Genomic DNA, 24273 nt, shown 5'->3' on the forward strand with positions numbered 1-24273 from the left:
TTCAAATGGGGAGGGTCACATATAGGCCAGCTTGAAGGCAACTAAAGACATATGTTCTCATTGCTTGCGAGTGTACAATATCTGTTAATGGGCACATTACTTGCGTGGTGTCCGAATTTTACACACTGTTCTACTTTTTATGTGATGTTCTCCTGCCTGATGAGAATCCATCTCCCTCCTCCCAGCTGGAAGACGCTCTGGTCCCCTTCTCGACATGTTTCTCTGCACTGACTAAATCATTATTGTAAACACTGTCCCATTCTGTCATCTACTTTCCCTGGATGTATGACATTACAAAGCATGCTTTTACCACGCATGCCTTTACAACGCAGTTTTTACAACGCATGCTGTTACAACGCATAGCGCTTAGGGGTGCTGGATAGTGAATAATTTAATTTACTATTCCAACTCCAGTCCCCGTGGATAGTAGGGAAGGTGTTGGATAGTAAATTAAATCTATTCCCTATCCTAGAGCGTACCCCCAGCGCAATACGTTGTAATAACATGCGTTGTAATAGTTGCGTCGTAAAGGCACTGCGTGGTAAAAGTTGCGTTGTAAAGGATGTTTCCCACTTTCCCTGCACCCCTTTCTTTTTCTGTAACCCTCTGTTGTGCACAGGTCTGAATTGTTCAGCCTCCGCTTGTTAAGCCTTACTTTGCCCTGTCCATAGGCTCACACTAATATACTTACATTGCTAATTAGAAGAAAAAAACTGCCTGCATTGCCAATTGGTGACCTGTCTTCTTTTGATGTCGGGCTACTTGGCAGCATGCACTGTATGAAAGGCCTAATGTCATCAACTCTTCAAAAAAAGTACAATAAGACACTGAGTGCAATAGTGGGCTTTGAATGAGCCTTTTCATCCACTGGTGTTCGTGGGCTTCGCATGGTCTGACATTAGTTGGATAGGCTGTCCTTCAGGGCCTTGGGATTTCGTAGATTGATACATTGTCTAATTTGTGTTCCCATCAGGATTTGGTGATGGTGCATCAAGTTGTTTTCTATGCTTAACTCCACATCCATGTACTTTTACGATATGTGTATCGTCAAGGTACATAATTATGGAGTTAGGAATAGTAAATATATACTTCACTCTGTGCACTTACCTTTCCATATTTGTCCCTCAATATGTTGTCCATGATATTAGTGTGCCCTGATATTGTACTCAATATTCAAGAGTACAAACAATTCTGCTGTGTATGCCTTTTAATTTCACCACTTCCAATGCAAGTCATTTGCTGACTGCTTTTCACAACACTCTTCTTTGAGGAAACAGCTTAACTCTGCTAATACAGTCTGTTTAGCAAAGGCATCCTACTCCTGTCCTCATTTTCTTATAGCCTAGGATGCTAATTCATTATTGAATTTTCTTTGTTGGACACCTGGAGGTATAGTGCAGAATGTCCCCATACTACTACCTATCACTTCCCCTAATAAACACCAGGCCTATTGGTTTTGCCAATGCTTGTTATGCTTTGTTTTCTTTACTTTTTTTCTCCCTTAACACGAGTTAATGATGTGCTTGTAACCACTTTTGCAGATTGGAGTAAGACACATACCAACACCACAAAAAAGGCCAGTTCTGACAACATGGGAAAGTCCTTATCCTCCAGCTCGATCGGATCCAACTCTACGTCCTGGACATCGAAATCCAAATCCAGTTCCAACCATTTCTTCAAAAAGAACAGCAACCCTGGTGAGTGTTTTCTATTGTGCCTGTGAGTTGGCAATCTTGTATGTGTATCTTCAGCGAATGACACCGGACACGAATGCAGAATGTTCATGAGCTGCATTTGAGTGATCTAGTGATGTTCCACTTGCAACATGCAAGCATTTTCTCAGTCAAAACACAGGGGTTGCATGTTTAATAGGAGTACTTTACAATTTTTTTAAAATCACTGATCGAATCTGTAACAATAGTTGCGAGTCCCTTCGAGTTCTGAAATTCACACTTTTGATGCAGATCTAGTAACACTGGCCTGGAGATTCTGGTTGCTGAGCACTACAGTCTACAAAAGAAAATGTATAGGGGAATGGGAAATTACCAAGGGAATAAGCCCAGAATTACTGATTCCCCCAGTAATTCACAATTTCCTAATGAAATCTAAAGGTGCATCTCTGAATTTCCTTCAATTCCACACCCCTGAGTAAAAGGTACACTGAGTATTCTTTACTCATTTGGGATGGAATTATGGCGACAATGTGTAAGCGGGTCAGTTACAATGTTAGACGGGTCAGTTACTATGTGTAAGCAGCTCAATTACCATGTGTAAGCGAATCAGTTACAACATATAAGCGAGTCAGTTACAATGTGTAAGACAGTCAGTTCGTTTAGCTCAGTGAAAATTCATTTACTCCACCCTACATCCAGATGCACTTGTGAACATTTGACGAATTTCAACAGGAAAATGTCGGCATGCACAAATCTTGATAAATAAACGAATCTGACTCCAGGCAAAGGGACATGTCGGATGCCAACACTGGCTAGTATTGAGTCAATGTCATGCCTCTTTCCCACCCACCCCAAGCTTCCTGTCTCTATCTCACTCTTCCAGATTCATCATCCTTGCTCTCTCCATTTTCTACTATTTTCCTCTTTTTCTCGTCCTAATTGTCTCACTTCTCTTCCTTACTCATTCGTCCTCCAAATATGTTTAATGAAGAAAAAAAAATGATGGTCCCCAAAAATGAGTGCAGGTGCCCACCACATCCGCCCAGAACGTTGATTCCGTGCACACTATAAGGTGGGGTTGCGCTGCAGCACAGTTTGAGTAAAACAGTGCCCAAGCACAAGTGTTTTTGGTAAACGTTAGCAACTCTTGTATGTTACCAGATGCACTGTATAAGGCTTTGTTCCACACTATTGTTCGCCCTCTGTTATGCCTCCCCCCCCCCCGGGTTTCTGCCATTTTCAGAACCCAGCAGGCCAGTCGCTTCCGAGGCAATTTCTTTGTAAAATAAAAATATAACTGGGCAACCCATAACTCATAGCATAGATTTTCATTTTGGATTACAAACTTTGAACTGTTCTTCCTGACAACTCAGTAACCTTTGAGAAATTCAAAATTCAGGATTAATCAATATGGTATTATTCAGGCCTTACTTCGCAGAACACACTGACAACGTGATTATATAATTGTTGCACAGAAATATTTACATTTTGCATCACCACACTGCAATTCGGCACAATTATATGCACATTTAGCATCACCTATGCTTAAATATGCATTCAGCGATACTGAGTGGAAATATATCCCTGCATATTTTAGCTGCTCCCTACAAGTTCGGGATTGTGTTATGATGAAACTGATGCTGCGATCGTCATATGCCCAATATTGCCTTTGCTTTATGGTACAGGCGAATGCTAGCAAGAGCCTGATTATAAAAATAAGAAATTATGGGATCTTTTTGGAAGTATTTCAAAATTGTGCAGGGTATTTTCAAAAGCCTTAATATAGCATCTTTTTTTGTAACTTCAAAATTACTATTATTGAAAGGTCTAAGATTACCCTGACAACAGTCACCAAATAACTCGCTGACTGGCTCTTTGTTCTTCACCGCATCCAATGTCGTTCCACACAGTCATCAGTTAAGGGTCCATTGTTCCATCCTCCCCCACTATGTCCCCTCCTCCTCCAAACGCCTCCAAACCTTCTGTGATTCGACTCCTTCCAATTGGAATGCAAAGAGGTTTTCCATCCATTAACGCAGTCACTCACCACCTTCAAATTACTGCTAAAGAAGCCCTCTCCTACACTCCCTGCAGCAAGGAGGAGCTGTGACGTACTTCCTCTGGAGGTACCAGGGGATAGAAAGCCCTCTGATGCAGTCTTTCTTAGGTTGCACACCCTGGCCCGAGAATCTGGAATTCCTCTTTCACCACCCAACCAGCCTGAATAGTTCACATTCAGTGTTCAGAAAAGAGATAAACAGTCTACTTTTCTGCAAGACATCTCACAACTATATCTTCTTACTGCCTTAAATTCATTCTATATTTCTTTTCGGAGTTCTCCATGTTAATTAACATTGTAAATAGAGACTCTTTTATATAAACACATCTCTGGATTATTTTTATTTAATCATTTTTTTAATTTACTGACCTCTGTAGAACCCTCTTGACACCTTTTGGGTCCTGTGTCACACTATTAAACAAGCATTGGTAAAGTTGTAGCTTGCTTAGTAGTTGTACAATATAAAATAGAAAAAGTATGTTAAAGTGTTATGATTTGTTTACGCACAAAAATGCAATATACTGTGCTTTTACTAGTAGTTCAGTGCAGGACCGTTATGACAGCATTTTGAAAAATGAAATGAAAGAGGGAAAAATAGAATTAATTTATGTTATGGCAATATTATGTGTTTAGAGGAGCTCTGACAACTTTTGGGCCTGGTTCCACAGCACCTGCTGCACCATTCAAATCATGCCCCTACTGCCTGCAAGATAACTGCATTTGTGACTACCTGTTTAGTAGTAAAATATTGGAATATTTGGTGTTTAGAAGGGTTCCTAGAGCTTTGGGCCCCGGTGTCACTGCACCTGCTACACCATTGTACTCATGACCCTAGTGCCTGCGAGGCAACTGCGCTTTTGACTTCTTATTTAGTAGTTAAATATAGCAATATTTGGTATTTAAAGGAGTTCTGACAACTTTTTGCCCTGGTTCCACTGCACCCGAAGCACCATTAAATCAGGGCCCTAGTGCCTGCTAGATAACTGCACTTGTGACTGCCTGATTAGTAGTAAAATTTTGCAATATTCTGCGTTTAGTGGGATCCATAGAGCTGTGGCCCCTGTGCCGCTGCACCTGCTGCACCATTCAGATCAAGTCCCTAACTGAAAGATAGCTGCGATTGTGTCTGCCTTTATAGTAGTAAAATATAGCAATATTCGGTGTTAGGAGGAGTTCTAACACTTGTTGGTCCTGGTGGCATTGCACCTGCTGCACCATTCAAATCATGAACAGTTGTCTGCAAGGTAACTGCACTTGTAGCTGCCTGTTTAGGAAAAAATATAGCAATATTAGGTGTTTAGTGGGGTGCCTGGAGCTTTGGGTTCTGGCGCCACCCCACTCCTGCACCATTTAAATAATGCTCATTTCAGCTGCAATTGTGACTGGCTGTTTAGTAATCAAATATACTAACATTATGTGTTTAGAGGAGTTCCGACAACTTTTTGGCCCAATGCCACTGTATCTGCTGCACCATTCAAATCATGACCCTAGTACCTGAAAGATAACAGCACTTGTGGCAGCCTGTTTAGTTGTAAAATATAGCAATAATCTGTGTTTAGTGGGTGCCTGGAGCTTTTGATTTCAATGCCAATGCACCCTTGGCACTATTGAAATCATGACCCTAGCGTTTGCTACATAACTGCACTTGTGACTGCCTGTTTAGTATAAAATATAGCAATCATTGGTGTTTAGTGGAGTTATGACAACTTGTGGTCCCAGTGCCACGGCACCTGCTGCACCATTTAAATCAGGCCCCTGTTGACTGCAAGGTGTTTGCATTTGTGACTGCCAGTATGGTAGTAAAATATAGCAAAACTAGGGGGCCCATTAGTATGTCGGGCGGATTGCCACCGCCCGCAAGGCTGTGGCAATCCGCCCAACATTTCTGCCCGTCCGCATGCCATTTCCCCCGCCATATTACTATGGCGGGGGGATCCCGGTGGACAGAAAGTCCGTCTGCCGGTTATCCGCCCAGTCGATGAGTGGGTGGAAAAGCTGTTAATATGGTGGCGGTGTCTGGTAGACACCGCCATCCATATTAGAATGCATGCAGGGTTTTGCTTTTCCGTGGTGGAAATGCAGGCGGTCTTCAACATTGGGGGCCATTAGCAGGTCCACAGGGATTCTAGGGGGTGGGGGGGCCAGGTACCCCCCTACATTTCAATGTACAACATGGCAGGCACCGCGCGGTGCCTGTCACGTTGTGCATTGAAACGCACAACTTGCATTTGTGGCGGGCTGTGCTGAATGTTGCAAATACGGGATGCCCCCGCCAGTGTGGCGGGCACATCCTTATGGTAGGTGCAGGACCGCCGCATGCAATGAAGGCGGTCCCATTTCCCGGGGGTATGGCGGGCGGATGCTAATGACCCCCTTGGTGTTTAGAGGAGTTCTGACAATATTTGGGCCCGGTGCCATTCAAATCATGACCCTGTTGTCTGCAAGTTAACTGTGTTGTGAATGCCTGTTTAGTTATAAAATATTGCTGACATTTGAGGATTCTCTGACAGAGAGTAACAGTTTGTGAACAGTTCTTGCACACACAAAGTGAGGAAAGTTTAAAGGTAAGTCTGAGCATAGTATTTTGTGCCATAAGGGTACCCTTCCACTATACAACCAAAGCTAAACTCACACAGACATCTTGTGTGGATGATGCTAGGTAGCTAGAATGTATTACAACACTTGGGAAGAGAGCAACAGCTCCATACTGTAGTAGATCTGGTGTTGTCCTGCTCTCCCTCTCCAAAAAACCCAGCCCCCCTGGTATACCTCTGTAAAAGAAATTGCTGTCCTGAGATTTAAAGTTTTGCTTTGTGTTTTTGAATCATTAGAGAAGTAATGTAGCTTTGGTAGACATTGCTTATCTGGGCCGAATTTTTCTGGACGACATTTTAAAAATGGCAGATGTGTTGCATAGATGATGTAATATTTCTGGAACCATGTGCTCTATATACTTCATTTTGGTGTCAAGACATAGATTTTTGGGGTCAAGTAGTCTTATAGATATAGATAATAACTCCTCAGAGTAACCCTTATGCCATTTTCCAAAATGGCATCTGTAATAGAGGAAGTAGAGACATATATAGATATCAAACAAACAATAATGTTTTTTAATCCTTTTATGGATACACCAAACAATTTTTATGATCTGAATAGGAAAACAAATAATGTATATCACTCCTGTTTTAGACACATTTTCGAAGTCCACTCTTGTTATTTGTTTCAGCATTTGCTAGTGGTACAGATGCAGAATGTTGAACATTTGAGAAGAGCATATCGACAGGGACATCTTTTTGTAGCACAGGTTTCCAAGTACATGTAAGTGTACGTTCTGTGGGTAGAGGCTTTTAAAATGTTGTAGGTTTCAGCACCCCATCAATATCTTCCCAACCTAATTCAAACAGATCTTTCTCTACATGCGCATGATCCAAAATGTAAATGTATTGTATTTATATAGCGCACTTCTACCCGGAGGCCTCGTAGCGCTGTATTCAAACCGCTGTGGAACCCATCCTGGCTTTCCTGTGAAATGTCCACTACTGGACATCCCCAAGGTGAAGCCAGGCATCCAAGCGGTGTTGGGGCTGTTGTGGAGATTAAGCAAGCTATTGCCCAGAGTCACAGAGTGGAACCCATGATTAGACTAGGAACCGAGGCGAGAATTATCAGGTCCGGGGAAATTGAGTCCAAGAGCAGCTGAGCCGGGAATTGAACCCTGGTCCCGGGGCAGACCTCTGCATCAGGGTCTGCCGCTCTAACCATTGAGCCACGCTTCTCCACAACATTTACATATCTTCTGATCATGTAGAACACTCTTTTAATGTGTCCACGCACAAAATATGACGTCAGTGGAAGGTCACTTAGCGGGACTGATCTCTTGAACTCACTGTACCAAAGGTCATAAAATGTGTGATGGTCAGAACTCGGTTTCCTCACACAGAAGGTGTTTTTCTACGTCTCTAAAGTCACATTCTTCTTCTGCCTCAGCAAATCCTTTTAATCCTTTTAGAAACTTCACAGGTTCAGCAGTTAAAGCTCCAGGCTTTGTTCCAATTTTGCTTAAAGTGTTATCACCTGGGCATCTCTGGGTCAAGTTTCTTGTACAGAATATGAAGTGACTTTTCCCACCTGTTCCATAACATATCAATAACTCTGACTATCCTTGACTTAGGAACATTGCAACAAATCTAAGTAGCACAATAATAATAAGCTCTGTGTCATTTGACAGTACAATGACTCGATTGGAACCATTTCGAACAGCCTACTCAATATGAGGCACAACATGAAGGTCAGCTTCCTCTAATTTGCTGCTGAGTTCTTGAACAATGTGGTCCATACCTTTTGAATATATCTCTGCAGGCACCATCTCCTCATTGACATTGTATACGATTTGTAGCACTTGTTACAATGATAAAATATTTGATCCTCTTCACCCATCAGTTTCAATCTTTTGTGAACTCCGTCTTGTCGTATTTCTGCAGCATCTCAAACTCTCTTCTATATAGCTGCAGTTGATGTTAGTTTTTCTTTTGGATTAGTTTAGCATGTGACACATTTTTCTTTGTTGAAGGAGTCCTCAGATTTTGTAGTTAGCCTCAGTCTGTCGGGAGGTAAAGATCCTCTGCTTCCGCCTGCTTCTCTCATGTTTATGAATTAGAATCAATGGAACACCTGAAACACAAACAATATTGAAATTAATTACCAATATGATGGCTAAAACACATCATTATAGAGCTGCCATTTTGGAAAATGGTAGAAGGGTTGCTCTGAGGAGTTATTTTCTGTCTCTATAAGACTACTTTACCCCCCAAAACCTATGTTTGACACCAAAATGAACTATACAGGTCTCATGGTTCCTGAAATCTTACATCACTGCAACACATTAAAAAAATGTCCTCTAGAAAAATTCAGCATCGATTAGCAATGTAAACCCTAACTGATTGCCTTCTCTAATGATACAAAAACACAAATCAAAAATGTAAATCTCTGGACTACAATTCTTTTACAGAAGTATATCAATGGGTCAGGACTATAGGTTGCTGCACTGCATTCAGTGAGGTATTACAAATTCTTTCCCTGTTTATTTAAAAAAAAAAGTCACAATTCAAAACTTTAAAATTATAGCAACCTCCACCATTGGGGACAATTTATCTTAGTCAAACATGGTGTCATTTCATGCATGCGGACGTTTAAAATGTCATGCTTATCAATGTGTGCTTTTTTAAGACAAATATCAGACAATATTTCCTTTAGTCAGGGTTGGTAGCAGTGGAAATACACCGTGAGAGAATTTCAAACTTTATTATTATTTCGTTTTGAAAACATTTCCTATCATTTCAATTTAGAGTTCTTTGCATAATGTATTTTTTTTTGTTTTACTTAATCGTGAATATGTTTTTTTATAAGCGTGTCAGTGCACTGGCAACATATTCTTATTACTTTCTGCTCGTGTGTGCCTTGAATGCTAATGTTTATGTTGTACTGTTATAACGTAACTGCCGAAATCTGGAAATGACTGAGACATTCATATGTTTATGGCATAGATAATATCTTCTAAGAGCATTCCCTAAGCTGAGGTGGAACCTTACAGGTAAAGTTTGTCACTTTTGCTGAATGCATGATTTCTTTGGAAGAAAGCAGTGGGCATGCTCTTGCATGAAGGCAATGGAGATGAAGAAATCACTGCTTGTTCTCGCTGCCTGTTTCCCCATGTCGTTGATTCTCATGGGGGAAGGGAGAGGGGCTTCGAACACTTGTTCTCTCTGTCATGCATGGGCTTCTGAGACAGACCCTGCCAGACAATGTACCATGGCAAGTACGTCAAGTGAGCCAAGAAACGGAAAATCCTAACTCGAAAACTCAAAATTTAACAGACGTTTGTTCTGAAATTACTACAAAAGACATGAAAAAAGTTGTGATTTAGAATCAAGATTCTACTTGCGGCGCCATGGTACATTACTAAAAGGGGCTGAATACATGAACATCTGCTCACAGAATCTGCCCTTTATTTCTATTTAAATGGTGGATGCTCCAGAAACGTATACAATGCCAGCCTTTGGTTTTAAGTATCATTGATTGATTCACAGAATATAATATTTGACACATAAATACTTGAAAAAAGCCAGTATACCTGAATTACATACAATCCACTGTCCTAGGCTTCACTTGTATTGGGTAATACGGGCAGGTGAGTTTGTTTCTATATGGAAGTGTAATGCTGTTTTGTTAACCTGCGGGAGAACAAAGTTCTTTGTTAACTTGGGACCTACCAAACTGTACACAGAACTAATACATTCTTTTTAATTGGCAAGATATACAAAAAATTAAATCATAAAACCAGAGGCACAGAGTATCTGAGAGAGAGGATAAAATAAGTCTAAATGCCTCTCCAAACAAAATGGTGGCATAGTTTCAAATTCGGCTATGCTTTATAGTGGTGACGCCCTGGTGTAATGTTTCCTGCCTTTTTCTTTATTCTTTTAATTCATCCGTTGTATATTCTTACTTTTGCTCTTGAAAATGTTCAATGTTTTCATTTGTTGAAATTATCTTGGTCAGATTTATTCTTATTTATGTATTAGTTATGTATTTCTGATTTCTTGTTGTGTGAGAAAGGGTGAAATAAAACCCAATACCAGGTTTGATAAGTGGAGCTCAATGGCATATATATATTTCAACCCTTATTATCAGGATTTACACAAAGGTAGCTGACGAGTCATGTATGTAAACCTATGCTGAGCATGTGCAAACAACAAACCTTTCGTGGTGTTCCATGCCTATGATTGGGTTGTTTTGGCTGCAATCTCCAAAACCCACTCAGACAGATCTGATCATAGAGCCACAATTTTGGTTGCAGCAGCTTGGAGTGAGTCCTGAAGAGGGGCTTGGTCTGAGATGATCGTGTGTGATTGGAGCCAGGTGTGTACATTTCGTAGAACAACTGGTCAGAAGTTAGACAGAACCCCCCGAATTTCCCGATTCTCCTGTTTTTCCACACAGACATTCAGAATAATTTTTATTTGAATTAGTACATTTCTGGAAACAGAACAAGATGTTTCTTCTCTATCATCATGAATTGGTTGCAGCTTGTGTCTTTCCTAAGGAGCAGGGTATTTACTTCACAACAGTGACGTCCAGATTGGGTGAGGCTAGAAGCCAGGTGCAGGGTAAAGGTAAGTATTTTTTGGGACCAGGGCCAGGCATATTTTGGGACCTCGTGTTTTGAACAACTTTGATTTTCTGCTAATTCAAGTGAGCATGATGGCAAGCAATATTGAATTATACAATACCTCTTCAAGAAACAGGGTCACAAAAAGCAACTGAAAATCCTTCAGATGATCCTGGATTGAAGCAGAGTCAGAGTCAGAGGTAGGCAGAAAGAGAGAAAGATTTTGAGCTAGAAAAATTAAGGTGATATATAGAGAAAAAAACACTTTTGTTTGGAAGATGGGGACCTTGGGAAATTGTTCATTTTGCCCATGCCTTGCAATGACTCTAGCCAGGAGAAAAACAGTGATTGAGAAAGAAATGTATGCCAGATGATGCAGCGAAGAACCAGAGAAAATCTAGAAACACTATATCTCTCAAACTGCAGGGGAAACCTGCGAAAGAAAGAGTGAAAACCATATTAAACATCAAAGACACATTTTCAATGCACACAAGATGAGAGAAACTGGGAAGCAAGAAATTAGCATGACATTTCTCAGATGACCTAGACCAAAGAGATACCATCTCCATGCCTTCAGTGTGAGAAACTATTCTGCAAAAAAACATAGTATTTCCAAACACCTTAAAATAAAAAGCCAGAGAACAAAACCATTTAAGCCACCATTTGCAAGACAACGCTGAGTGAGTGGGAACTGCTATGTGGAGACTTGGCCGACAACATAATTCTGGTTTGTTTCAGGTAATGTTGGAGGAAAAGTAGGTTCACTCATTTTATTGTCAGAAACCCAATAACAAATTAAAAAGAATCAGTATTTGGTGTGATATGTTTAAATACTTAGGTCCCTTCCCTCTGCTTCATGATGTCAGGTTACTGTGGAAACGAAAGACAAGTTAAGAGGATGAGTTGTTTATACTGGCATTTAGAAGAACACTAAGGGGCCTATTATAATAGCGGGAGAATCACCACTGCCCGTATGGCAGTGGCGATCGGCGCGCCATTACCTACCGCCCGCCTCCCATTTCCCCCTGCCATATTACGATGGCGGGGGGACCCCGGTGGACAGAAAGGACGTTTGCCGGTTTTCCGCCTGTCGACGAGTCGACCGGGTGGAAAAGGGGCTGAATATGGTGGCAGTGTCTGCAAGACACCACCATCCATATTACAATACAGGAGGAGAAGTGCCTGTCCATGGAGGCAACGAATGCGGTGCCTGATTGTGGGGGCCTGTTGCGGGCCCCCAGGGTGTTGGGGGGGTTGGGAGTTCACATGGAGGGTACCATAGTACCCCCCTGCATTTGCATGCACATCATGGCAGGCACCGCGCATCGCCTGCCACGTTGCGCATGCAAATGCACAAGGTGCATCCACAGCATTGTGGCGGGCGGTGCTGTGAGCACCGCCCGCCTCAATGTTGTGGATGGGGGATGCCACCACCACAGTGGCGGTGGCATCCTAATTGCTGGTGCGGGACCGCCGCACCACTGGCGGCTGGTCCCAGCACCGCTAGGGTCATCCGCCCGCCATTCTAATAGACCTCTAAATGTGAGGTATTGCTCTTTCAAGTTTTCCACATGGTACATGAGGCAACATTGACTTTTAGCTTGTTTTTCCTCCCTTAGCCGTCTCAGAGCTAGCTTGTCAAACTTAAAGTATTGCAAACAATTCCTTAAGCAAAGCTTTGGGTCGCAGGCCCACCAGTTGAGCTTCTGAATCTCCGGATGCCATGAGCAAATCTTTCACTCTTGAATCCATATGTGGTTTTGACATACACAGCTGCTGAGGTCTACTCCTCAGTACGGACACTAATATTTTCTTTCGCTCATGACTGGCAAGACACAAGATGCTGTCCATTGTTTTGGCAGATAATCTACAGTTCAGCGTAGGAATGCTTCCAGGGCTGTAGAGAATAACAATCCAGCACACTCTCTGGGTGTATATATTATATGTCCTCCTACATGTAGCAGAATTCTCCTTTTATAATCCTAGATGGTAGCATGTTTGTGTGTCTTCATACTGTAGGCCTGATTCACAAAGGTAACTTACACTTTTGAGTAATTTTACTGTCTATTCACGAAGGGCCTTTGTTTATGAAGGTAACTAACACTTTTGAGTAATTTATACTTTTGAGTAAGTTTAATAAGTGTAAGTTGCTGCTAAAAAACGATAGTAAGTCCAGCATAGCACTTGGTCAAACAGTCCCACTACAACACCATCCTAAAGAAAATAATGGCGGTAGGGATTTCATTAAACCACATAGGCAATATTTTAAAATTAAATTAAAATATTTAAAATAGTTAAGATATAAATAAATATAATTTAATATTAAAAATGATATAAAAAAAGTACCTATTTATTATATAATTATCATTTTTTTCACCCTATTTTGAATTTAAAAAGTAACATACCAATACTTTTTATTAAAATATAACTACATTAATGTTACTTAATAACTAAATTAATTTTAATGAATTGTGTACATAACTTTTAATAAACAATAATGCATATAAAAAAGGAATATTCTTTTCTTTAGGTAGGAACATATTTTTACTTAAACTTCCCAAAAATAATTCTAATTTAATAAACTATGTTTCAATTTATTAAAGTTTTATATCAAAATTTAGTTAGTAGTGCTATAGCATTTTTTTATTTTGTTCTACATTTTAAATAAATAGATCAAATTAATTTATATTAATATTTCACATAAAATATTAATAATGTTTATTTTCAAGTTAAATAAACCTTTTATTTTTTCTAACACTTTACCATGTAGAAACCTCTGCCCTGATTGAGAAGTTTCCCTGTACCCTGCGCAACTGTAGCATGAATTTAGGATGGCTTTAGGCATTTCTGAGAACTCAACAAACACATTCAGTGCTTCGTGGCCTCCATGCCCTTATATTTCAATATGCTGACTTTCGAGAAGGCTTTTTCGGGTTGGCCCACCAGGCTGAAATTATGCTCCACTCTCTTTATCATTCTGAATCAGATTAAGGCTCTGTAAGTTTGTTACATATTTAGGCATCCCACAGTGGTGCATTTATGGCCGATGTTCTTTGTAAAGCAGTTTTCAAAAACAGCATTTGCGGCTTGCCTACTGTTCTTTTCTCTAAGATCACTGTGTGGTCTCCTCTGCAGTGTCAATACTTCTACGCTGTTCTTTAACCCGTCCTATTCCTGAATGATGAGGATGCTGCTAACTTCCGCCTTTCTCTTGGAATCCCTGTTGATGGCCAACTCAGAAGCAGTGTTACTATCTAGTATATTGGCCTGAGAATTGTGTGTTTTCCAGAGTCTTAGCTCATCGCGTTTAGCCAATCACTTGCACCAGAGCATTATCGCTGATATCTACCTAAGCGAACATGCAGCCCAACTCGACCAGTCAGCCATGGCATAAGTCAGGGGATGCAGCCAAATTTCTTTTGGAGTATTACAGTATTAAACTCTCTTAAACTTGTTGCCTGAAGGCTGATATTCTCAGCAAGGGCCTTCACAGTAGTGTTTCAATCTGCTTTATGGCCTTTGTTGCATTAGTATGGTATTTTTTCTGGACACAATCACAAAGTAATTTGTTAATGTTGCCATACAAAACAACCACTGTGGGTCAACGGACATGGGCATCACCCGGAAGGTCATGTCAGAAGCGGCTACATAAATTATCCTGAGTGTGCTGCATTCACTGACCCATCAGGCACCTGACTATTCACCAGTTGGTGAAATTCCCACATGGAAATTGAGAATGGCGAGTACAAAGAAAGCACAGCCACTCTGCATGCTCTCTTGTAATGGAGCACTCACTTTCGTTGCTCCCATGTGCAATATTGCAGAGTTTCATGAGTTGGTATGCTGGTTTGCGTGTGGGAGAGTTCAACAAACATTTCTGTAAGAGCAGCTAGTTCCATATTTGCAAGTCATAATCATTGGACCAGTCAAGAGACTTGTGAGTTTCAGTTCATTAAAAAAAATGTAATTGCATTTTAAAACCCCACTAAACAAATCAAAAAGAAGTGAGAATATAAAGATGTTAGTACAAGGAGCCCTTTGTGTTTGGAGTGTATAATAATACCTCCAGATGTGTATAATTCTTACAATACACAGTGAAAGATTTGGACTTGCTGTGGGCTAAAGGATGATACATGAGTGATAAGCTGGTCAGTGCATGTGATAAATGAATCATTGATTCAGGTACTTGACAACTGACACTATGTTCAGAATGCTGAGGCTAGTGCCGCCTCTAGGTGAACAAAGGGGCTAATTTTTACAGACTTCTCATATATTTGCAAGATTTATACATAATCCTGGAATTTTTGAGATAGCTGCTACTTGTGTCTTTGACTGGCAATATATAACCTCACATCCACTAAGCTGTTTTGTCGATATGGGATAGGTTGCTTATGTCAGTAGCCAGGAAAGGGGAATCAGACATGGGTTGTGCTGTACTGTTCCACACTCGATGATACCTTCCTGTGTTGCAAATGTAGACTGTGCCGAGCGTTGAAGCGATTTTCTAAATTAAAAGATTGGCGGAGGAAGCAGACAGTCACAAATCTAGACTGAGTAAGCCGTGCCTACCACAGCCGCAGAAAGTTGTCACACACAGCTAGATATACATTGTTATGTGCATGTAAGGGAAATGTCTGTGCAAAACAACATATTGTGGAATCAGGAGGGGTCTCCATTTATGCTGGTAGATAAGATGTATTACTGTGGAAAGTCCGCTAGGCAAATTGTCAACTGTCATAGCTGTAGTGTTATGGAAGGGTAGTGGGAGTTCAAGGTAGAATCGAGAGAGATGCCCATGCAAGATATGGTGAACCCCAAAACACATACATCTGTGGGTGTTCACAAACAGTTCATTTTCTTGGATTTTATATGGTGGGAAAAGATTAGACAAACTTCAAATTTAAAGGCAATGGAATAATGGAAAGGGGGTTCCTATGGATCAAATATTTTCCCATGTAGAAAATTAATTGACAAAATAACCTGTATACCTGATAAATACAGTTGGCACCCCGTATGTACTCAAGTGGATTGTCCCCTCTATGGTCAATCGACAGGATGGGTCTGGGAGTCAAGAAGAATGCTTTAACATTTTTGGATTAACATAGATTTAACATAGATTTCCACTATCCAGCTGTTGCATTTTGTAAATACAAAAATCTATGTAAAGAGTAGAACCAAGTGTACACAGTTTTGTGAATCGGTCCTGCGGTGTTTGTCATCCTCATTGTTTACCCTGTGATAGATACAGAGGATGAATTAATAAAAATGAATAAATAATGCAACTGGCCTCCAGCAAAAACTGCGGTGCATTGCCTTGCAAGAAGTTAAAAAGACAGATCCACACCTATGTCAATGCTGCTGTTCGGTCATAGAGTCTGAGGACAGACTCTGATAAATAGTAGACAACTAATTACTATAAATCTTTATAGACTTCATCTTATTTTCATTTCAGTGAAACATGTCACTTTACCTCTATGTGCAGGAAACATACATTCCAGTCCGTACATGCGCTCATCTAGCCATTCTCAGCTAATCTTAGGTGACCTACTTCAAGAGATGTTAAGTGATCAGTGGACATATGCTGGGAAAGGAGGACAGGCTTTTGGCACTCTGCCTTCTCATGGTCCACCACTATTTATTGCAATAGTGGATGACAGTGCAGGTTCTGGTGAAGGCTCGAGCAAAGACTTCAAGAAGAATCTAGATGTTTAGAAACTATTGGGTCGGTAACCAGTCTCAGCTTCTTCAAAAAGAAACACATTATCTGTCTAAGATAATGACTAAGCTCACTGAATTAAACTGCAGGCAGCATCCAAGTTAAATAAATCTGTAGCGTCCCAGGCAAAATATGACTTAAGAAGGTAATTTGCCACATAACTCTGCTGTATATTATGTGTAGGAACAGCAATTAAAACGCCTCTCTGTGTGAAATAAACTCTAATAATTACTGGCTGATAAGTATGGCATATTGTAACCTAAATTATGACGTATACGCCTCCATGTTGCCCATCACATCCCGCCCTGGGCCATTTGGGCCGGCCCTCTTCAACAATATACGGCAACAACACAATCTAAATCAGACGCACGGATAGATGCCGGACTGGAACCCGTGGGTATCAGTTAATCCAGGACCACCTGTACAATGTAATTGGACATAAGCTTTCTGATGTTACAATTAAGATGGTTATTCATATTAAGTATTGATAGATATGCGGGTACAGGGGTTATAAATGGGATGCGAGAGGTAGCACTCTGTGCAAACGTACTCTTGTTTGAGCACACTGTAAATCTTGTAGAGATATTGCATTTCATGTGTTAGGCACATTATGTAACAGGCAAATGTTTGTATCTATTGTCATGGTACTGGAGCTGGAATGTTTTTTTTTTTGCAATTTGAAACTGATAAATAAAGTTAAAACAAAAACTCTAATACTTAAGCCCATTTGATCAAAGAGCTTTCACTCTGCATACACCAACCCATTAGGAGAAATTACAGAAACTACACTTGCACCAAAGTATCTTGTTAGTCTCCTCGGTCTTTTAGATGTTTGACACCAAATACATGCTGGTGCTGATGACTGTGATAATGTTGGACATATTATTCTACCCACATAAACAATGCTTAAGATTGGACTATTTTTTTCATCTCTCCTGTGCAGGTACATGACCGCAACATACAGACGATGTTAAGGCTGAGCTCTGACCATAAATAACCCCTTAGAACTGTTGTTACCCATTAAATCACCTACCAAATGAAAGAGTTGGAGTTTCTATAGGCGATTATTATAGGTTCAAGATTTTAAGAATTGGATACATTCAGAAATCAGTACATTCATACAGTACAATAGAAACTCTGCCACACTAATAGTGTTATGGAATGCTATGAAAGGAGTATTTAGGGGCGTTATTACCGGCTATGTCATTCAGGAAACATTCTGAGCCAATACTGAGATTCCCCAACTAAAAACAAGAGCTTTCAAGTTAGTGGAGATGCATATTAAAGCTATTAAGAACTGAACATCTAATTGGGTAAGTATATATCTTGAACTCCTCCAAACTAAAGTACAAGCCGGGAGAATAGATGAAGCAAAGAATGCACAGCTACATTTACAACATCTCACCCCTGTGTGCAAATATAGCAAGACTCTTGGGAAAATAATGTTGTACAAGTCTGGAGAACAACAGACTAGAACAGATGTAAAACAGATTAAGGGGACACGTTTTACTAAGCCCATAGCAAAAATTGAATAGCTTCGACAATTCTACCAGTTATATTCAAAAGAACAAACATGAATCTTGAGGGAAAGCAGTGAATCGACATTAATATCACAAGACTTGGGTGGGGCGCTAGTGTGCCGGCTGCAAGATGGCTGCCACGTAGTGAGACTTTGCAGGCTGGATTGCCAATCTGCCAGTTATCCTGCAGTTTGGGCGGCCATTGCGGTTTAAAAACGCATGTGGGTGCTTCTAAACTGCCGCAGCTACCACTGAACAACAGTTTGCTGAATTTGGGTGGCTTTTGAAGCGGCTAAGAGGCGTATGCTCGGGGGCTGACTGCGGTAAGAAAATGGCGACCCCAGCCTGGTTGGAGTGGGAGCAGTAGCGCCGGACCTGACACAAAGGTGTGTGGAGTGCCCAGCGGCCCAACTGCTACATGGGGTGACTGAAATTGTGGAAAGTGCGGTTGGAGCCCCGTGAGCATTTTGGACCTGTGAGGCGCCGCCTGCTGGCAGGCTCCACGTCAGGCCCTGGTGGTGTGCTCTGTGCAGAGGACCCACAGTGAGGCCTGAACCCTCCGGTGAGGAACGTGAGCAGGTGCGCTGCCGTCTGTCGAGAGGTTGCCCAGCGGGGTGCTGCAGGAATCACTGGGAGGCTGCCTGTGGGTGTAGTCTGCCCGGGAGACTGTGGCACTGTGGCCGGGCCTGCGAGGCTTACTCCTGGCCTGGCCCCGCTGGGCCGGATCGATCACGCTTGATCCGCAAGAGTGCTGCCACGGACTGATGAGGGGAAGCAAAAGCCTGGTATAGTGTAGCGCAAGAAGGAAGGTGCTGTGGTCGTGGAGGCTTTGGTGGCCCTGTACCACTAAAGGACCCTGCCGCAGACTTGAAGTGACCGTTCCCGCCCAGACGGTGCGTCACGTTCTGGGATCTCCCGGCTGGCTGTGGAGTGCATCAGAGCAGTGAGGGCGGGCCTCTGAGGCCCCGTAGACTCTAAACCTGACAGATTTCGGGACTTGTGTGCAGCCACTGTAGGACATGGGTACCTGCTTCATGGGGAGCCCCACTGACTAGTGAACAGCGGAGGCCCAGTTCAAGCCTAGCACAATGGTGTGCTGCTCGACCATTTCCTGGGAGCCTTGCTGACAAGGCTGCCCCCCATGTGGCAGATAAGGTGCATTTGCCCCGCGGGGCATCAGGCCCACAGCGACCCCTAGTTGTGGGGGCTGCTCCTGGCTGGGCCCGATCGATCTTGGGAGGGGTCCCCTCGGTCTCCTAGGATCTGGAGAAAAAATGCACTTGCGCCTTAAAACAGGCGGAGATGGCGCCGCGGTACAGCAACAGCTGCCGCGGAAAAAGTATCTAACTGCAGCTCGGAGGAAGAGCCCCAGTAGGGCCCATGGACAGGGGGATGAAGCTGGCAACCCAGGGACACGTTGGCGCAGCACGAGGGGCGCTAGTGGTACGCGCTGTGCACCAGCTCTGACAGCCACGAGTCCTTTGGGGAGGCTTAGACTACCCTTCCAGCACGAGGCTTTGGAGCGCATCTTCATTGATACCAGACTGAGCTGGGACCGGACGGATCTGCCTAGGGGGTGGCCGTTCCTGGCTGCACGACCAGGCAGTGCGCCATGGGCAAGGCAAAACAGTCAAAGATCTCATTGGACCAGCAAAGAACCCCCAAGGGAGTCACCCCCTCAGTAGAATAGCAGACTGAAGTAAATATGGCTTCTACATCGTCCCCTGAGCCAAAAATCTGTGAAATGTTCACTTACCTGGAACACTCTATCAGCTATTGACCTGAAAACCGACTCGATGTCAGACCAACTGGACCGGCTTAGAGACAAAGTATCGAATCATGATGAGCGTATCACAGAGGTTGAACAGCGGACCTCCTCATTGAAAGATGAAGATGTGGCGACTCGAGAGAAACTGCTCCGCCTGGAGAAGGTGTTGGAGGTCATAATGAATAAGAAGGAAGATCTTGAAACCAGGTCCCGGAGCAACAATGTGCACATTCCCTCGGAATCCCTGAAAACCCTGCAATGACCTGAGTGGAGGACTTTATTGAGGGATGTGCATTGTGGAGCGTGCCAACATCAAGTACTCCTTGTTATACCCAGCAAAGCTATGAGTTTTCCACTCCGGCAAGACATCTTTTTTTGCCGATCCCAAACTCGCCGCAAAATTCTCACGCAGCCTCAGGCATTCAAGGTAGGCAGCTCCCGCAGACAGGGATCAGATGGCAGAGGACGATTAAACAAACCTGATGGAGCTCTTCAGAGCACGATTGACAGGGGAGGCTCAAATGCTTGGCTGAGCTGGCTTATGCTCTGTGCCTTTTGGCATCACCAACTCTGAGAGCACACAAGACAGCAGGTACTGAACTGGCTCGCCCGACTGAATAACTGCATGGACCTTGTGGGCGCTTTCTGTCCAGCCACCCAACACTAAACTGTAGGGCAACGCCGAGCCCCCTGGTGCCACTTCTTGGGATGAGCCCTATGTTGCATTTTGATGTTGGCCTCCTTTGGCCTTGTTTGGGTAGAGTAGATGCTCTCCAGCCAAGTTTGGCAGCTGTAGTGGGTGAGGGTGTGTTGTTAGGGTGACGAGTGCATTATCCGGGATGTGTTGTTCTTCTCTCTATGTGACGTCCCCCTCTTTTTCCTCCTTCTCCCCCTCTCTGGTCACAAGTCCACAGCTTCTGATATCTGCCTCCCTTTTAGTGAGGTGTCTTGGCTGCCGGATTCCTTAGGCCACGGGGCGGTGCTATGGGGAGGTGATCTTAATGTGGTACTCAACTCCAGTAACGATAGGTTGAGCGGATCTTGCCGGCCTCACCTGTGAGCAGTGGCGCAACTTCAGGCCCTTATGGAAGACCATGGTTTGATATATGTTTGGCATCGCCAAAACCAGCATAGTCTAGAGGGGACTTGCATTTCTACTGCAGGCCCCACATGGTCCAGAATTGACTATTGGCTTATCCCACGCAATGTGGACACTTGGGTTAGACATAGCGCCCATCTTGCCCGAACCCTATCGGGCCACACTCCAGTACTAATCGAATTTATATTACCAGATGCGCCAAATAGGGCCTTCAGCTGGAGTCTTCTAGCTGGTGCCCTTCGGGACCAGGTATTCCGGGAGGAAATTGCGTCCGCCATAACGGAATACTTTGAAATCAACACCGGCTCCGTGGACTCCCTGTCCACGTTATGGGAGGCGTTCAAGAGTGTCATCAGGGGCAAGTGCATTGCCAAAAAAAGTGGCGTTTTGCGCTCTGCTGAGTGACTTGCGGAGGGTTGAAAAGGAGATCCGCTTGCTCGAATCAGAATTTTTTAGACCAATCAGCTCTCGACCGTCGGGCAGATCAAGGCAAAGATAATGGAATTCGAAGAGACAGTGCACAGAGAAATTCACTACTTAGGAAGGGAGGCACGCGCCAGCCATTATGGTGAAGGTGATCGAGCCAGCAAAACCCTTGCGGTTCTACTGAAAAAGCCATGGGCAAATTACTATATCAGCAATTGCGCACGGGCGAGGATGCAGTGGCGGTTGGGCAGGAGGCAGTTCAAGCTGAAATGATCAAATACTACACTTTCCTATATGCCGCACAACAGTCGGAGGCACTTCTTAACCTGCTCTCCTTCTTCGATTTAATTGAATTAGTCTGGCTCAGCGATCCACACCGCATGTATACGAGTCATATGCGGAGGAGGAGATGAATAGGGTAATTCGGCCATGCTGGATGACAAACTGCTGGGGCTGGACGGACTTACGTCAGTTTTTTAAAATGAGTTTGCGCCACTTCTCGCACCTTACCTCCTCAACATGTATGAGGAATTGCTTGAGCGGGGCGCTCTTCCCCCTCCCTCCACGAGGCTCTCATAGTGACCATTCATAAGCTGGACAAGGAGTCGCAACTATGTGACTCCTATAAGCCACTATCAATGCTCAATATTGACAACAAAATCCTTGCTAAATTGTTGGCTATGCGGCTGCTCCCACTGCTCCCCACGATACTCAGGCCTGATCAATGTGGCTTTGTCCCTTGTAGAAGCACGGCTCACAACCTCTGCACCCTCTTTGCGGTGATAGAGGAGGTGGATCCCTCCCTCCCTGCTGCGCCGTTTTCCTGGACGCAACCAAAGCATTTGACACGCTGGAATGGCCTTATCTATTCTCATTCCTTGCCTATGTGGTCTTGAGCACTGTCGTTCTTAAAAAGATAGCATTACTTTATACCTCCCCGACAGCCAGGCTGCGGACTAATGGAGTGGTCTCCCCTCAGATTGTTGTGGCCCGCAGCACAAAGCAGGGGTGTCCACTTTCCCCCCTCCTCTTTGCCATAGCCATGGAACTACTGGCGGGCAAACTACGGCAACACCATGCTTGGCGAGGGCTTGATTTTACACCCAGGGTGATTCTGGAATCCATGTATGCAGATGATGTGACTCTATACGTCAATCATTTGGCGACCAATCTTAACCCCCCTTATACACGAAATCACCAGATTTGGTGGCCTTTATGGCATCATTATAAACTGGGGGAAATGAGTGATTTTTCCACTCACTGCCACCACGGACATGTTTCATGCAGAATTCCCTCTTAAATGGGCAGACCCCAGTGAAGTACCTGGGTATCTGGATCAGCAGGGATCACGAGGAGCGGTGGTGCTATAACTATGGCAGGCTCATGGAGTGGCTGGAAAGTCAATTACCTCCCTGGAGAGCGCTCCCCCTCTCTTTGGCAGGCCGAATTGTCATTGCCAAATGGTGATACCGCCCAAATTCTTATATGTTTTTGTAAACCTCCTGCTCCCTCTTACCCCCGAATTCAAGAGGCTGATCTCAAATTTGATTTCCCTTGCATGGGTGGGCCGGCAACCCCATGTAGCCTGGGAGACCCTCACACTCCTGTCCGAGCAATGTGGCTTGGGAGCGCATGCCATGGAACTGTATCATACCTGCGCACAGGCCCAATTCGGGTTCCATTGGATATATCCGACTCAATTTATGGCACACACTACCCCCGAAAGTGACCAAGCGGGGCCAACTCCATTACACATGGCATTGTTTCATCTGCGAAACTGCCCACGCTCTGGGATTGATACAGTAGGCTGCACGGTTTCGGCGTGACAGAAACTCAGTCGCAGAGCACAGCTTGACACTTTATACACACCGTTGGATGAGGCGGGGATCTGTCAACGCAAGCTCCAGCTGCACACACTGGGACGAGCTTTCCCGGACGGCATCTACATCAGACTAGATGCCACACTAGGGGAAGAACACACTGGCCTCCTCGATAGAATTACTTACTTCCAGCTGCGGGCGGCGTTGCGAGCACAATATGCATCATTTCCGGTCGTGCCCCCAACTTTACATGTTCTGGAAGCATTTTTAACTAATCCCTCACCTCGCAAATTTATAACACCTCTCTATTCTGGCATGCAGCGTGAATCCCCAATAAGCATACCCCCTGCCCAGTGCGATTGGGAGGAAAGTCTGGGAACCCCATTTGTGGAGGGAGTATGGACCTACAGCTGCACGCAGTCAAGAGATATGTCAACCACTTATAGATTGAGGCATATTAATTTTAAATACCTCCACAGACTTTACAGGACTCCTGCATGGTATGTGCAAATCGGGATTGAGCATGGATGCGCGATGCATATGCTGAGGAGTGCCTGAGGCCTCCTTCATGCACTTGGCCTGGGAATGCATGGATGTTGCGAAATCTTGGGATTGTGTATTTGATGCGTTGGATGAAATGCTGGAGTGCAGGTTGGAGCGCTCTCCGCTGACTGCCCTGCTAGGATATATTAAGAACCTCCCGGCAGACACGAGAAGGCTGGCAGCCATGATGCTGCTATTGGCTAAGAGGCATGTGGCTCTCTGCTGGGGCTATAAGCGTAGGCTGCGTAGGGATGAATGGCTTAGGGATGCTGCTTTCTGCCTTAACCAACTGTCAGAGTTTTGGGAACTAATGCCTGCACCGGCGCGTCCTCATAACATATGGGAACACTTGCAACGTTTTTTACGAACATACCCAGTTGACCATGCACATGCCCCCGCAGTGGAGGTGTAAGCGATCACGGGGATTCATGCGACGTAGGGGGGACCGTTCCGCACATCGGCGTACCCTTTTCTTTCAATT

At 43.7% G+C, this 24273-nt stretch overlaps 1 protein-coding gene across 5 annotated transcripts in view; it reads left to right on the plus strand.

The window, feature by feature from the left end:
- Positions 1–24273, plus strand: part of ADGRG6 (adhesion G protein-coupled receptor G6) — a 634122-nt gene that overhangs the window by 559696 nt on the left and 50153 nt on the right. For 3 of the 5 annotated variants that reach the window (XM_078648988.1, XM_078648990.1, XM_078648989.1), the window contains one exon: positions 1542–1697. In XM_078648988.1, the coding sequence (XP_078505114.1) occupies positions 1542–1697 (156 nt within the window). Of the gene's footprint in view, positions 1–1541; positions 1698–9275; positions 9323–24273 lie in introns of all 5 variants that reach the window. The other 2 variants (XM_078648991.1, XM_078648993.1) reach the window with 1 other exon arrangement.

This window comes from Lissotriton helveticus, chromosome 6 (assembly GCF_964261635.1).
Source record: "Lissotriton helveticus chromosome 6, aLisHel1.1, whole genome shotgun sequence".
Classification (NCBI taxonomy): domain Eukaryota; kingdom Metazoa; phylum Chordata; class Amphibia; order Caudata; family Salamandridae; genus Lissotriton; species Lissotriton helveticus.